Source organism: Solea solea, chromosome 16 (genome assembly GCF_958295425.1).
Source record: "Solea solea chromosome 16, fSolSol10.1, whole genome shotgun sequence".
Taxonomy (NCBI): domain Eukaryota; kingdom Metazoa; phylum Chordata; class Actinopteri; order Pleuronectiformes; family Soleidae; genus Solea; species Solea solea.
Genome location: NC_081149.1, coordinates 3,695,384 through 3,712,383, shown reverse-complemented (window position 1 = coordinate 3,712,383; position 17,000 = coordinate 3,695,384). Strand labels below are relative to the sequence as shown.

The window sequence follows — 17,000 nt, the reverse complement described above, 5'->3', positions numbered from 1 at the left end:
TGACAAGTGCAATGGCATTAATGAAAAGCATGACATCTAACAAAGAAATAAAAGTCTTGATCCTGAGGCTAAAGGCCAACAAGAGAATCTCATTGGTATGCAGAGTCACAAATGGAGCCGTGTATCCTTCTGAGTGAAATATGTGCACAATAGGTGGCTGCAGGAAATCATTCTTTGTTCTATTATTAAATGTGTTTCAAATAAAATTCACATCCATCAGCACTCCACGGTGGCCATGATCTACTCCTCCAAGACACATGTGCCCCTATAATCAGTTATGTAGCATCCAAGGTTGTTTGGTTATGGGGTGAGGTGTTGGCAAATGGCTGCTAAAACAAGAGTGTAAAATAACAGCTGGACAAAATCTGGATGATCAAAGTCAATGAGAAACACAATTCTGTCCCTAACTGCCCCGTGTGAGGCAACTTTAGACTCAACTCGCTTCTATCCGTGCAGCTATTGTCTGCTGCTCTATCCTCCACATACTTACTGGAGGAATGAGTCATCTTTCAGCTGGAAGGTTGTGGGTTAAATTCCTGACTCTGCTAGTCTACATGTAACCCTGTGCTGTGTGTGTGTGCGTGTGTGTGTGAGTGTCGGTGAATGACAGAACTGTAGTGTAAACAAGCTCAAGAAAACATCTTTTTTTCACACACACACCAATTACTGAGAGTGAATTTTGAACTAATCCTAATCCATTTAACTAATCCTTACAGCAGCAGTAGTGAGCACACAGAAGCCAGGCCCAAGAGCAGTGGGCAGGACTTCTCTGCCATTGAACCTTCCTGGGATTTGAACCGGTGACAAGCCCAGGTTATTTTGGCCATGGGCTGCCTCATGACCTTTTATCTGTGAGGCAAAAATGCTAGCCACATTAGCCCAGTGTCCGTGTCCGCCCACTGCTCCACTGACACCCTGAGTGGTTCCTGTTTATCCAATCACCTTGTCATTCAAAAAAGCTATTGGTCTCATGGTAATCCATTGAAGCCGAGCTTCTACTGGTTTTAATGCACTGTACTGCTGCAGGAGTGTATGAGAAGACACACAAGAAAACTATAGCACTGTACTTTGAAAGCTGTCTATTTTGTACCTCCTATGACCTCAGAGATAAGACTCATGGATACATTAGATACAGTAAAACACAAACATCCAAAGTCAAAGCCCGCTCAACATTTGTTCCACCTGCACGTTCTGGCAAGGTGTTGCTTTGGCACACGTCGCTGACGGATTACTTTGCAAAATGAAGTCCATATTTCTCTTCATCTGATGAGGACTGTTGAGATGAAGGATAAAACAATTGTAAATCTGTCTCAGAGACGGGTCAACCTTCACAGGCCACACAGTAACAACAAACTCTGTCAAATTCCCTGAACATTTTCTACAGTTCATTATCTGTTATCAGCTTCTCGGGTGAATCCTGCTGTCAACTGCTGTCAAATGGCTTTGGCTCCAATTCCCCTTAAAGGAGACCTATTATACCCTATTTCTCCAAGTTAAAATAGTTCCCTGGTGTCCTAATGAACATGTCTGTGACATGCTTTGGTCAAAATACCATAAGGATGAAGCACCATAGCAGTTCAATAACCCTGCCCTTTTCAGAACGCTCGGTTTTGTGCATGGTCCCTTTATATGCAAATGAGACACAGGCAAACACACACCCACTTCTTCCAGGGGGTGTGTCGACGCCAGCACACCATGACAACAGTGAACCGTGGGAGGAACATGGCTGATGCAGGAAACAATGTGGTTCAACCATATACGTTTGAACCAGAGTCCGACCCTGAACAAGAGGAAGCTAAAGAAGAAGTCGCAGTAGTTATGAACTCTATTTTTCTTAAAAATGTGTGTGTTTGTACGTCGGTAAAATACAGTCGCTGACTAAATATGGCGACCGCTGGCCGCAGTCTGTGTAACTCAGTGCTTATTAAACTCTAGATGTGTTTCAGTAACTAGCATGCTACTCCCGTGTTCTCCACAGTTTTTTATTATGAATCTTCTGGTCAGTCCAGAATTGTACTGACCAAGGTTCACAAAACAGTCTGATGTGAAGTGGTGCGAACACACAAACACACGTTTGCTGACTTTATCCGGCACATTAGCTTCATATATAAAATCCTCTGAGGCTGGAAGTTTGTGTAAAACACTGTGCTCCACTGTGCAGCCACCAACAGCACACTTGTCCCTCCGCGTTGACATAATACTGCTCTTCCTCCCTCGCCTGCACTCTCGCATTTTATAGGGACAAGGTGGAGCTAAGGTGGAGCTAAGGTGGAGCTCTCCAAGTAAACTTACTGGTGGGTGGTAACATTCGCAGTGAAATGTGCATGCTGCCGTCATAAGCGCAGGGAATTCAACATCGCGTGTTTTATCTCCTATACTTACACTAAGGGGGACCACGATTTTCACACTTAGGCGACTGGTAGGGCTCCAGAGTCCCAAATATAAGTATTAAAATGATTAAAAAATTGATTTTGCATAATATGTCCCCTTAAATAAATGGAATGCTGGATGTCCTCAGTTTGTGCACATTATTATTGTGTTCTCTTGTGGGCTTCTTTTGGCAGGCTACACTGTGTCGTGCTCATATGACGTCACACTGTGTACGTAGCTGACACAGCTCTCACCATCCAGCCCACACAGAGGAAACATAGATCAGATCAGATTCCAAACTGCTCCATGGCGAGCTGAACTGCACTGTATTTGGCAGAAGGGAGACTTAAATGACTCTGAACGTGGACTCGTTCAAAGTGCCAGAGGTTCAGGTCTGAGTATCTTCTGACCTGCTGGCATTTTCACTCACAACCACCTTCAGTGTTTACAGACAATGATCTGAGCAACGACAACACTAGTTTGAGATGATAGAAAAGCATCAGTAACTCAAATTGACACTCATTCCAACTAAATTATGTTTGTAGAAGACCACACATATCATGTCATACCTTGAAGTGTATGAACTACAGCAGCATGTGACCACTTTATTAGGTACACACAATAACCTAAAGATGGCTGGGGAATGAAAGTCCCTTCTGTCTTCACCAGCAGTTGCAGGCAACAGTTTTTCCTGGCTTTTATAGAAACATTTCAAGGCTTACGGATACTGTAAATGTTTTTAATTATGGTGTCTTGTCAGGACTAACATGCTGGAAGCTAAAAACATCACTGAAGAGCTAATTAATTACAGCCTCCTCCTTAAAATCTGTTCAACTTTACTGCTACCAGACAATTCACTTCTGACATATAGACAGATGTAAACACTGTTTACAGTTAAATCAGCTGGGCCACCTCCAAATATATGAGATGAGTGTTCAAACGCGGCTTGTAAAGAAACAAACGTTCACATGGATTGTTACCTTCCAGCTTGAAGACATCAAGTCATAAATGTGTGTTTAAATTATCGCTGCCAGTCGTTAGTTACTTTCACTGCACTGAGGCATTATAGTTACAGAGCAGCAGCACAATAAAACGACGCGAGATGCTGGCGATGTTAGCATATGCTGCACAAACCTTTCTTGGTTGTTGTACTTTTAACACATTGGGTATGTGGGTGTACTCGGGGACAACACACATACTTTCTGTAAGTTCGCAAACAGTATAGCAACATGTGCGACCCAGTTGTTCGACACATGTTGCAACCAGAGGCCGTGCAGCATGTGCGCGGCTCCTCAAACGTGTGAGTGCAAGAGTTTGATCAGTCACACAGTGCAGGACATTTCATTCCTCCACATGACAGCCTCCCAACAACCTCTATTTCCCATGACCTCAAATGGAGGTTGGAGTTTTTCTCCAACCGTCGATGCTCAGAAACATGTGAAAGACATTTTCACGTTTGGTTCCAGGAGTACAAGAAAGACAACTTTGAATTTATCAAGAGGACGGGACAGAGAGCAAGCTACTGTGAGGACATGGTCTGTTGCTGATGAATTTGTTCCATCCTGTGTGTTCCTGATGAAGTGTCCCCGAGGATGAGTCATTGACCTGCTCCATCAGAACAATTTAAACTGATAGTTTGGGTTTAGCCGTATTTCCATCGAGTGGAACGGTTTGGTTTGGTACTTTAGGTACTTTTTTTGTGTGTTTCCATTAAGAAAACTACCAAAACATTCCACCACCAACTGTTCCACCCTTCCCTTTGAGGTACCAGAGTAAAATGGTACGGGAGGTGAATTTGGAGCTAGACCATCTCCCCCCACGACAGTCAGATGATTGGGCACCAGAACTCTTCCTGAACAGGAAAAAAGGTTGCTGTTTGTTGTACACTGTACACTACGATGGTACAGGCCACTGAGACCAGTCGAATGGTAAACCTGACCTAGCATCCATCCTGGGTGATCACATCACGTGCAGATCAAGGTTAGGTCTGAATGCTCCCAATTTGTCAGGAATGCATCCTCAGATCCAGTCACAAAAAAAACATTTGTTGGTGGTTTGTGGATGTGTGTGTGTGTGTGTGTGTGTGTGTGGCCTCATTCCTGAGCATGCCTTAACGCAATCCATCCTTGGCTGACTTGAAGGTTCTGGGTTGGATTCCACTAGTCTACATGCCGATGTGTCCTTGGGCAAGACACTCAACACCCACGTTGCTCCTGACGGCTGTGTCGGCAGCGTGTGAATGGATATGAAGAAGTGAGATGAAAATGCATATTCATGCACTGTATGAATGTGTGAGTGAGTGAATGAGGGAGTGAATGACAAAACCTGTGGTGTGAAGCAGCTTTGAGTGCAGATAAAAACAAAAGGCATGAAAATAAACTACAAGCACTTCTAACAGTCGTTATCAATAACCTTTTCACCTCCTCATTGGTCCAAAGAAAATAAATCCCTGGTTTCACTTTTCACCAAAGCTGTTCCTCGTTAGTGGTTCTTTCTGCAAATAAGCAAGCAGCTATAGAGACGGTCTGCTTCGTGTTTACACCAGCAACTCATGACCAGTGTATGTGAATGATCATGAAATCATTTTTGTTTTCAGATTTGCGTGGCCGTAGCCTGAGGGAGCTCGGTTTAGGACTCTGATGACAGAGGTTATTTAACCTAAACTGTCATCTGTCCTTACGCCTGAAGTTTGTTTGTTTTTAAATAAATAAATGTAGCCTAAACTTAAAGTGTGTGTAAAACAAAAGCAGAAATTCTCCTCCTCACATGTTACTCTGACAGTGAAGAGAGTGCAGGCAGGGGAGTGGGTGCACTGATGTGTGACAGAAGGATAACAGCGAAGTGAAAGGGAAGGTCGTCCAGACTGCAGTGAGACCTGTTATGATGTTCTGATGTAGAGCACTGTCTAAAAGACAGGAGGTGGCAGAGCAGAGGTTTTCATTGGCAGCTTAGAAATGAGCAGATTTGAGGGACAGCTCAGGCTGAATGGTGTGGAGATGAAGTGGGAGAGTCAAGGTTAACTTTACAATTTGAAAACGCTGATCCGATACATTCAGCCCATTCAGAAACTCATTTTATTCCAAACGATAGGGTTGATATATGCCAATCATCACCTGCACTTACTGTTCATATAAACAATCGATGTGATCGTGACTTCCTGCTTTGGTTCTGTCACATGATCTACATAAGTAAAGACATGTAACTGCTGTATTTCCATGACACGGAAGTCACAGAAGTGGAAGAGGAGGGAAATGAGACAGATAGTGGACAGACAGGGGACGAGCAGACACGTGCAGCTTCTGTTTCCCACAAAAGTGGAAGTGAAGCTTCGTCTTCTGCTTCTGGAGAATTAGACAATACTGCACATGTCAAAACAGTCCATTCTGACTGAAGATTTGATGCATGTGTGGGTGGAATCTTTTCACAATGAGGACATTTTGCACATAGACCATACATCACAGCAGGGTCACAACCTTCTTGTAGACCTTTGCTTTCACTTTGCTCCTCAGATGTTGTAACATAATATAATGTTACTGCACCTGCCTGTGCCTACACGACTATAACTACAGTGTCATATACTGTACACTAGCTGCCAGCCATCATAAATGCTACACCCATACATTTCAACCCTTCATATTCATGATGTAGTTACTGTAGGTTTTCTGAAGGTTCCAAATTAAGGATCTCTCAGTTATGTTATAGTTTTAGAAAGTAGTTCCAAGCGTTTGACTGAGGGTAACTCTCTGGTTTGACTTCCAAAGGAAGCTCAGTGTGGTTGACACATAAGCACAATCGCATTTTCTTTGCTTTTACATGCTGGTGCTTAGTTTTGCATTTTGCACTTTTAAAATATCAGCTGCAAAAGTAAGTGGAATATTATGGAGCCTCTTTCATTTACACTCTGCACCTGAATCTCTTTTCATGACGTGTATGGGAGTTTGGAGAGTGGGTTGAATCACTGTAGGTAACATGTGTAACTTAAGCTGCTAGAATCAGGAGTGGCAACTTCAATGTTAATAATGAACTGAGGACCCTTGTGTGTTTGTTACAGTGACAGCAACAGCAATAGTTACTGAACCTAGTGCTGCTTTTATAAATATTAGTGACACATCAGTTTATGTCTCATGCATATTCCTCTCATTTTACAACCACAATAAATGTTTTTTGTTCAAAGACAAACAAATGTTTTAAAGAGGCACTCGACTGATCTGGTCAGTAAAGGTCAGGTTTCTGGCTTGGGCTTGAAGACAGAAAAGCTCCATCATTCATTAGCCGTGTTTCCATTGAATGGAATATTTTATTGCATTTCCATTAGGAATAGGTGATTAGATCTAGATGGGTTAGATAGATAAACGTCACTCACTTGCAATCAGTGTAAACATCACATGGAAGTTTAAGCAAATGCCCGCAGACTATTCTCAACAGCCACAAACCAAGCAGGAAAAAAGAGCTGCTGAATGTCTTTTCTGTCACAGCTGATGTTGATATATATATATATATATATATATATATATATATATACATACTTATATATACTTATACTTATAGTATAAATTTAAACTAATATTTTATACTGTTTTTATATCCTTCATATTGTATTTTATATACGTCTTGTCTTTAGTTCATATTTAAATTGTAACGTTTGATTTACATATCCTATTGTCTAAATAAAAAATGTTCAGTTTTCCTTTACTTGTATCTGCTGGGTTTCTAGTTTGTTATGCACCAAACTAAATTCCCTGTATGTTGGAAATAAAACAGATTTATATAATATTCACAAAATAAAAATAACAAGTGGTGTTAAAAATGGATTGCATGACTCACCTTTTCTAAACTATCAAAACAGAGGAAGAATCGACTTTATTTCTTCAACAAATAAATGTTATTATGACTTTTTTATTCTAATATCTAGAAACGCTGTGCTCCTGCAGCGCAGTCCTTTGCTTTCATGTACAGTAAATAAATAGCCATATATAATGATAAATTTCCTCTATGTGACTACAGTCAGTGTGACTCCACCCTGCTGTGGCGTCTGTCTGTCTCTGTCCCCCAGCCTGTCCTTATCATCATCATCACCTGGCTGCTGGATTAACAATCAGAACAGATTATAGCCGTAATAAGCTCCAAAACACTGGTTCAAGGGTCGCGTTGCTTCAGTCTGCACTGCGATGATGAAATGATCCAAAATAAGAAGCACAGACCATGAAAGAAACGGGTCTATACTGTAAATAAACTTAAATGTATTGAACTATGTGTCAAATACTTAATAAACTTAATAAATAAGTTACATGTGCTGCGTCCAGAATATATCAGATGTGTGTTTTGTTGATGCTAGAACGTGCACCTCTGCCACTTTGGAGCCATTAGTCCTGTAATGATCCACTTCCAAACGTGCCAACATCAAACGGCGGAGAACAATGAGGCTCTGCGCCGCTGTCTCTGCATGCGCGTCTTTAATTCTCCATAACAAAAGTACAAAGGCCGAGACAGAGACCAAAGGCTTCAGCCCTTAAACACATTTAACACCTCTGTGCGTGGACCGCGGCGCCGCGCCGGCCCGACGCACACACACACACACACACACCACTCCACGGCAGCACGCGGCCTCTGTCTGCACCGAGCGCCTGACCTGAGATATGGGGCAGAGAGAGAGACAGACAGAGAGACAGACAGAGAGAGAGAGAGAGACAGAGAGAGCGAGGACAGGTAAAGGTAAAGGTAAAGGTATATGCTGGTGTTCCACAAGCGGAGAGGAAAGAAGAGACCGACCACGAGGAAGAGGAAGGAAGAGTTTCCATTTATTTGTATTGTTTTTATTTATTTATTCCTTCTGACTCGTCCATAGGAAGAGAAGCCGCCTGATGTGTAAGTACCAACACAACAGTACACAACTCGTTTATGAAATCACTTCCTAACAAAGTCGCAGCTAAACTAAACTGACAGAACGGATGAGAGGCTACTATGTATTTTGTTTTTCGTCCTCAACACTCCAATGTTTATGGTTTTTTCTTTTCATTTGATATTGTTTTAACTTAAATATGTAGAATATAGTTTTAAAGTCCTCACTTTTTCTTACATTGGATGGATGTGATAAAACAAATAGTCCACCATTAAGTTTTATTACAAATAATTTACTCATATGGACTATGTAAATACACGTGTATACTAGTACTAATAATAACAATAATAAGATTATTATTATTATTATTATTATTATTATTATTATCACAATAATAACAAGAAACTTTTTAGAAATGTTTATCTGATATTTTGACCTATAATGTAGTTTTGAATTGATTTATATTATAAACTGAACATTACTACTACTGATAATAATAATAATAACAATAATAATAATAACAATAACAATAATAATAATATAGTGTTTCAACATCATTTCCTGCGTGTTTTTTTGCGCAGTGTCGGAGGGCAGACAGACGCCGGTAGCGGCTCAGCAGGACTCGTGCCCGCGCAGCGTCCTGATCGACAACAGTCGTCGGCACCGGACCGCGTTCACGCGGGAGCAGCTGTCCCGGCTGGAGCAGGAGTACGGGAAGGAGAGTTACGTGTCCAGACCTCGGCGGTGTGAACTGGCCACGGCGCTCAACTTACCGGAGACAACGATAAAGGTATGAACCACTAACGAGCTGAGGGTCTGAGGTTAACCAAAGCCCGACTCTGCAAACGTTAGAGGTGATCCATATAAATATTGATACTGATAATTAAATCTAAAACAGTTTGACCTTTCATTCATTTGGGTGAAGACACAAAGCTTCTCTTAATAATCAATTAAAATCAACTAGATAAAAACTTAGAGATATATTAGTATCGGTATCAGTTATCGGCCCAAGTATTACCGATATATCGGCATATCGTTTCTGATGTTTTTCTGATGAGGGTCACAGTCATTTCCTCTTTCTGCTTAACAGCAAAAAGATCTGATACTTAAACATTTGAACAATATGGCACATGTTGAATGTTTGAGTGTCTTCACACATGGTCGTCGTCTTCATCAGCAGACGAGGTTTGCTTTGTTGTCACAGAGTTGTAGATGTTTAAAAAAAAACTCCATTATTCGGACCATACTTGTGTAAAAGCTGAGACTTTGACAGCTGATCTTTGAACTTAACAAAACAATCTCCAGTCACAGTCTGCACACTAGTTTTATAACTCGCAGCTGCCTTTATTAGGACATGACTAAATATAGACACTCTTGAAGAGGCCCCTTTCAAAGCAGACACTTTTGATAAGTTGTAGTGGTTTTTTACAACTGTAGGAAATGTCCAGAAAATTTGGTCTGGACATTTTCAGAGCTTAACGTTCACATGTGTTGGATGCAGCAGGAGCATCTCTGGGGACATTTATGGTGCTTTTCTATTACACACTTCCAGCACTTGACTCTATACTCAGTTATCTATACTATTACTTCATAGTACGTACCTCCTCATAGGACTCAGTCACAGACTCAGTCTGACACAGTCACTCAACTGAGATACAGTTGAACAGGTTGTGATTCAGCTCACGGTCGCTGGCTTTCAGCTGTGCTGTCACTAAACACACCAGACTCCTCTGTTACATATTGAGATTTTAGACATTTCCTTTGCTAAATGTTGTGTATTAACACATGTCTTCAGGATTTATTTTGGGGGGGGGGGGGGGGGGGGGGCTTCCAGGGAAGGTTCTGAAATATACAGAGCCACATCTGGGGACATTTGTTTTCTCGCATGCAGCCCCTTTGGACAATGTCTCCTCCCATTTGTTGTTTCAGTCAGCACAGAAGATTGAGCAGTGGCAGGTTTAGATGCAGAGGCAGTAAATGTGCCCACCTTTCTGGCAGCTACTGGAGGGGCTTTTATGAAGGAGCAGGAATGCGAGGCGAGGCCTTGTAAACGCCACCACCTGACGTTTTAGAAGCACTGCCTTCCGGGAGATTGTGTGAGCTGGTAAAACAGTTGAGGACGAGACTCACAGACACACTTGTTACTTATCAGCCCCATCTTTGAATTTTAGGAAGGTAAAGACATCGATGCTGCAACACAGGACAACACGGCACTGAGGAAAATAACCTGTGATGTAATCTCTTGCATTTAGAGTACATAGGATACATCTGTACTAGAATGTTCTCTGTGGACAATCTGCATCCAGACAAGTGTTTCACACATAATCTATAGAGCGTCAAATATCTCACCTGGTAGACCAACAACTGGCGCCCCAGAGGTGAAGGCTTTCTGCAGTGATTTTGGTTTGATTCTAATTTGCTACGCGTCTAGCCTTCTCTCTTTCATACTTTCACACTTAATCTGCTCTGTCTATTAAAAAATGGGGGGCGGGAGTATTCTCTTTCCACAGTAAAAATGTATATCACAAGACCTTTAACATGCCTATGTGAGTGTGTACCATACTCTATTCATACGTCACCAATTTCACTGAAGGAAATGCATGAATCCTGCTCTGGATATGCCGATCATCTCCATCTGCCTGAACTTGACTGTTGGTGTGAGCTCAAAAGTCCTTGTCCTACTTTTCTGAATCAAAGCAAACAACTGCAGAAAAGAATCATCTCCTGTTTACTCCGGCATGCCCATGCACAGTCACCCCAAATGGTCAAGTGACGTACGTTGTCGCCCTGCAGACAAGGATGCTAGTTTGGCCAACTTTAGGGAACCAATCACAAACCCCGGGTGCACTAGAGGCGGGCTTAACACGATGACAACAGAGAACTGACACTTAGCAGCTTCTGTAGCATCCAACACGGCGCCCACAGAAGAGCAGCTGTCCACGGAGCTCCACTCAGGCAAAAGACGTTAGACACCATTCCTCAAGTCATCACTCTGCATGTGTCAGCCGGATCATTGGCCTGATTGGCTGTAGGTCTGTCCAATTGCGTACGAAGACATTTTCATCTATTGGTTTCAGGTCTGTCACACCTGTTGGGAGGTGACTATAGCCGTTCCACACGTACTGAGGTTGAGATGCAGTCTAGTGTGAGCCAGGATATTTATGGATGCAGATTACTTCGGAATATCCGCTAACAAGCTCATCTTGAAGCAGATTGTTTCTTACACACTTTTTAAATTTGAAATGAAAATGTACTGTAACCTCACATTGCGACCACTGATAACTGTCTAACATGTCTTCAGGTCATGTCCACGTGCACTTTCATGTAGCCAAGCAGCATCCGATCAAGCCAGTTATTTAAAACAAGAATCCGAATGAAAATGACACGTGAAAAAAGGCTTGACAAAATTGTCATTTTGCCACTTTAGGACGACGCACAAACTATTGTTAATCTTCTTCTCAACTTCAGGTCATATAATACAAATTTAAGAGAATCTTGACTCTCATTTCTCTTATTTATCTGTCTCTGGTGTTGAATTGTGTTCTCTTTTTACAGTTTCTATACTTCCAGAAGGAAGGAAGTGTTTGAGTACATGGCCATTGTTGTCAACCTTTATGTATTTTCTTCTCTACCTCCAGGTGTGGTTTCAGAACAGGAGGATGAAGGACAAACGTCAGAGACACTCCTTGCCGTGGCCTCACCCTCTGGTCGACCCTCTGGGTGCACTCTTGTTGGGCCGCGCTTCTCCTTCCACCACCTTGCCGTACCCCTTCATCCCGCCCCACCTTCCTCACCTCCCCCTCCACCACTACTCCCCCCTCGCTCTCGCCTCGCCAGCATCCACAGCTCACAGTCCCTACTCTGCTCCCATGAGGTCCCTGGATGCATTCCGCCTTTCCCAGTACCACAGCAGGCCAAGGGGACTTCCACAAGCCACAGCAGCCCTCTACCCCTCCGCCAGCATCGTGCACCATCCAGCCTCATGCCCCTGTCCGCTCTGTCGTCACTGGGGACAAGAACAGCTCCTCAAAGCCAGAGGGGAGGCGCTGGGACTGAGCCAGGCTCGGAGTACCAAGGCCAACATGGAGCCTGCTGGTGTGGAGTGACGAGGAGAGACGATTTAATTCCACACAGAAACACGGTCATTGAACTTAGATCAGATACACGGCTGCAATATGACAGTACACTCACTGTGACTTCACGCGATGCTATCGACTGTACAAGGAGGAGCTACGTGCTCATATGTAGCAGACACAGCTCATAAGCTCCTCATAACAGGAACAGGAAACACGCAAGTTAAATGAATTCATGAGTAGAATTGGTTATTTTTGCACACACACCAGTTAGTGATAGTGAATCTGTCAACCCATCCTTATTGAACACTGGTAGTGAACACACACGAGCCGTGCGCAGCAGCAGTGAGCAGCACTTATCTGCGCCCGGGAAGCAATGGGGGATTGGATGCCTTGCTCAGCGGAAATTTGGATTGAACCAGTGGCCTTTCAGTTTGCACACAGTGCATATACTGTGCATATACTGCACGTCATTCCAGGCCCATGCCTTCCCTCTTGGCCGTGGGCTGTTTTGTCCAGCACACAGTGTTGCTATTTGGAAGTAAGCGGTTATTCACATGCAGCATCTAAACATGCTTGAAAATGCATAAGCAAGGCCTTTGCAGGGTTGCATTTCTGTCCTGTCCATTGTTACCAAGCAACCGAAACCTGGGAGCTGCTGAGACGATGGACATTGCTGCAGCTTCACTTCCCAAAAATCACAAGATGATGGATCACCAGCGCTGCTTTCCTCTCACTCCAGCTCTGCTGCTTGATACATGTGTGAAGAAAGAAGCCCAAAAAAGTCGGACTGTACGTGTACATGCTGCACTACAGGTAGAACAGTAAAGAATACATGCATAGAATACCAGACTTGTATTCATGGTATTAACCCAACTGTACCAATGGTCTGAGTGATCAGTGTCTTTTCTCTTCATGAAGCATTGTAGCATTGTAGTGTGACATCTGTCCATTATGTATGTCATTATGTCATTGGGGCCATAAGTGCTTTAAATGCAGTCCGAACAGACCTTATAGGAATCCTGAGGTTCAAATAAAAGACCAAAAACATTGCAGTGCTTCTGATGGGCATTAAAGAACTGGGATTAGAGCTTTTATCACATGAACCTGTTACTCAAAGTTGGAATTGATCATCAAGTCCAGTTTTGAAACACACAATATAGAGAATTATCCATGTGTAGAACAAATTGTTTAACACTGTGATGTTACAGCTATATCACCCCCATGATTTCAAGATGCTGCATGTCTGCTCTCAGCTTCGTGCATATTTACTCTAATGTCTGACTAAAGCTGCTGATTCTGACTGTAAAGTCTGTCGTTTTACTATCCTAATAACTAACTGACTTTTCTGTCTACAATATCACTTTATAATAACATCAGTTCATTTTTGTTTATGTAGTCGAACCTGTGGACAAGGATCATGTTTCACATGTTAAAGTGTACATTTTCATCTCACTTTTCTTTCTTTTCATTAAATGATTTTAATTTAAACTTTTTTTAATTTTAAACTTAAAGAAAAAGATAAGAAAAGATTTGTATGCTGAAACTCCAGTGATACGAACACATACACATACATTCAGACTCTACATGACTCATGAAATCATTATTACATGTTAAATGACAGCAATATGACACATGTGCCCTGTGGGATAATGCAGGGCCTCGAGTATCTGTATTTAAAGTATCCATAGGTGATTGTTGGGGGAGAACCCCTGCTCTATGCCACATCTTTTATCATCGCTGTTTTAAGACTCCAACATTTAAGCTCTGATATTTTCTGGAGCTCGCAGGGTTATGAAGGCAGAACCAATAAAAAGCAACGTATGTGGGCTTTATTTTGAAGTGGCAGCAAAAGCACAGTAACGCTGAGTGAAGCCTTTAATTATATATCACACTGAAGAGTTGATTTTCATTGTTTTCAAAAAAAAAACTACTGCTTTTATTTATTTTTCAATGTACTTTTGAACTGTTAAGCTTTAAGTAGCGGTCACTGATGCGTCGGTCTAAGCCAGGGTAACTAGAGTATCTAGAATTCCTAGTTGTTTACAGTTCATTAATCAAAGAAACTATAGACCTGCACATTAGAATGCTGTTGATGTTGATGTATGATGATAGAGTTTTGTGTTTAAAATGATATATGGAATAAATTCTTGCACAAAAATGTCCAATGTATCAATAATCTTTGATTTTTTGGGTAGTTATTCTGTGTAATGAAAAAGCCTCACAGCAGAGCTGCATACAGCTGCATACAGATGTAACATTATGTGTAAATAAATTAAAATTATTTTTAATTAAATTAAACAAAGAGTTAAGTTTTAAGTCATGGACGTAGTTGCACAAAACACAAAAACACTGAGTTGCAACGACCATGAACTTGAAGCGTACAGCAACATGCACTCTGGTGAAAATGCAGTTCCACATACAGAACTCAAAGTGCCTTTAAATGTCACTTTTGCAATAAATGTGCCATGTTTACTCGGTCAAATGAAAAATGCTGTCAGCCTTGGTATCGCTGATTGATTGTAGTTCACAGAGGCTTGATGGAGTTTCCCAGTCAGACTGAAACTGCTGCTGAAGCTGTAAACGTGATGGAGAGATGAAATATCAATATATGTGGGCTACAGAGAGAGAGAGAGAGAGAGATGATTGTATTTGAGTGTGAACGTCTTTTTGAAATATTACCGTGTGTATATACTGCATGTGTGTGTGTGTGTGCATTAATTACCGTTTAAGTGCATGTGCCCTCTGTTTGTTCTTGCCTTCGGTTGATGTTTGTCGCGGCTCCATGTTGTAAACAGAGCAGAGGCCGTAAAAAGGTTGTAGATAGAAAAGTCAATCAGTCTGCTGGTTGGTGGTTCCTGTAAAATGAGGGAGAAACAAACTGATATCCGACACACTTTTCTGTAGACCACAAACATGTGTGAGTTCATGTTTCTTAACCAAAATGATGTTCCTTAAACAGACAGATTATTCACACCCATTCACTCACACATGCACATGCAGCACTGCAATCATCATACTCATTCATACCCTGTCAGTGCCTGGGTTCTTACCCTAGGACATGTTGACATGTAGACTAGACTAGCCCAGGATCAAACCCAACCAGTCCTGGTTGCAGACTCCTGTTGTGAGGCTGCAGGTACTGCTGATAGAGAAAGAGGGAGCCAGAGAGCACGACTGTAGCTACACTAGCTCTGAGTATGTGGACAGTATGTCGTTAAACTGGGACCAAAATGGTGAAAATGTAAGCCTAGGTTCAGGTGTGCTTGTGGGCGGGGCCCCTTAACAGCTGTTCCTGAGGCCTGAGAGGCTCCCTCACACATTCACTGAGCACATTTCACCCACTGCAACACTCAGACGTCACACTACTGACCACTGATTGACTACATGCTTACTTCCTACTTTTTTAAACTGGCAACCATTTGTGAATTTGCAATAAAACAAACATGTTGACTGCATTCTGCTCACCTCTCCTCCCTTTCATTGTTTTGGCTCCCGAGGCCACAACAACATAAACATTATATTCTGTAAAAACACTGATAAAAAGTGCCATTCACCTGCTTTGGTCCCCACTAAATCATATATTGCTGTGCACGTCCACTGGTTTGGTTTGATATTGGTGTGTTTCCATTAAAATTCCATACAAACACTGATAAACAGCAGTAGTACAGTAAGGTTGTTTTGGAACTCCACTCTGACTCGACCATTCTACTGTGGTACATCAAAGGAACGGTGCCCAGGTGAGCCATGCTGTACCAAACTGGACTGTTGTGTATGTGGGTGTGTGATTGGCTCCACCAGCAGACACACCCCCCTGTTTCAAAGCAGAGAATGTTCCTGAATCATTCTTTATTCATTCAAATGAGGAAAGATGGTGAGTAATACCACTGACAACATCAAAAGAGATATTTCTTCTTATCGCTTTGCCTCACACACTTTAACTAAAATGTCCTCATAACACCACGTGTATCACCAATAACTCTTAGGCGTTTGGTGTGATTTATGGATCTCTTGTGACTAAACACAAGCTTTTAAAAGGACCTGCAAGTCATTTCCAGTTTTTCATTCCTTATATTGTTATTTATACACTGTAAACTTGCTCCAAAGTTAGAAATAAACTATTTCTGAGTCTGATTTGATGAATATATTGATATAATGGCCTAAAGTTGTGGTCAAATCATGTTGAGTATAAAAACATCAAATAATTCTGCAGGTGTTCATCTTTATGACATTTTTGCTAATATAAATTAAATGAACAGCCAATGGCATTTGTTTATGTGATGCTGAATTGTTTGGTTGCAAATGTATAAAAATATGATTAAAAGACAGTCAAATAGATTCAAATGGGCTTGATAAAATACAGCATATACCAAATAAACCCAACACTATAATTATCTAACAAAGCCAATGCTTTGCTGTGCTGCTACGTACTGCAGTACACATGGCTTTTACACCATTGTATAGTTCTAACAACTGAGGCCACAAAACCTGATGCACATTTCAAAGATGGACTGATGGTCTTAAAAGCCAGAGAACAAACAGTAAGAATATGAATGATGAAACGATGTGAGGCCTTTTACAATGCTGCTGCTGCTGTGCTTCACTCACCAATCAATATGAGCTTTTACACAACTGAAACAAAGCAGTAACTGACACAGAAAATCTCCCCTGAGCCTCGGTGAGATCTTTCATTTCCTTTAGCACAATGAAGTCCAGAC

At 41.8% G+C, this 17,000-nt stretch overlaps 1 protein-coding gene and 1 long non-coding RNA gene across 2 annotated transcripts; one reads left to right on the top strand and one right to left on the bottom strand.

Annotated features, from left to right (window-relative positions):
• The first annotated feature begins 8,086 nt into the window (after positions 1 to 8,086).
• On the top strand, positions 8,087 to 13,334 carry eve1 (even-skipped-like1). The gene is made up of 3 exons (XM_058653770.1): positions 8,087 to 8,235; positions 8,791 to 8,999; positions 11,848 to 13,334. The coding sequence occupies exons 1-3, from the start codon at positions 8,232 to 8,234 to the stop codon at positions 12,313 to 12,315; spliced, it is 681 nt and encodes a 226-aa protein (XP_058509753.1). The 5' UTR covers positions 8,087 to 8,231; the 3' UTR covers positions 12,316 to 13,334.
• Positions 13,335 to 14,688: 1,354 nt separating this feature from the next.
• Positions 14,689 to 15,919, bottom strand: LOC131475005 (uncharacterized). The gene is made up of 3 exons (XR_009242486.1): positions 15,840 to 15,919; positions 15,008 to 15,140; positions 14,689 to 14,859 (listed from the first exon to the last, which is right to left on the bottom strand). It is a non-coding gene; the product is annotated as an uncharacterized LOC131475005 (long non-coding RNA).
• Between the last annotated feature and the right edge of the window lie 1,081 nt (positions 15,920 to 17,000).

Excerpts from the sequence above, each read along its gene's own strand:
- eve1 (XM_058653770.1), top strand. Across the intron at positions 9,000-11,847 it reads TACCGGAGACAACGATAAAG|GTGTGGTTTCAGAACAGGAG; the intron begins GTATGAACCACT and ends CTCTACCTCCAG.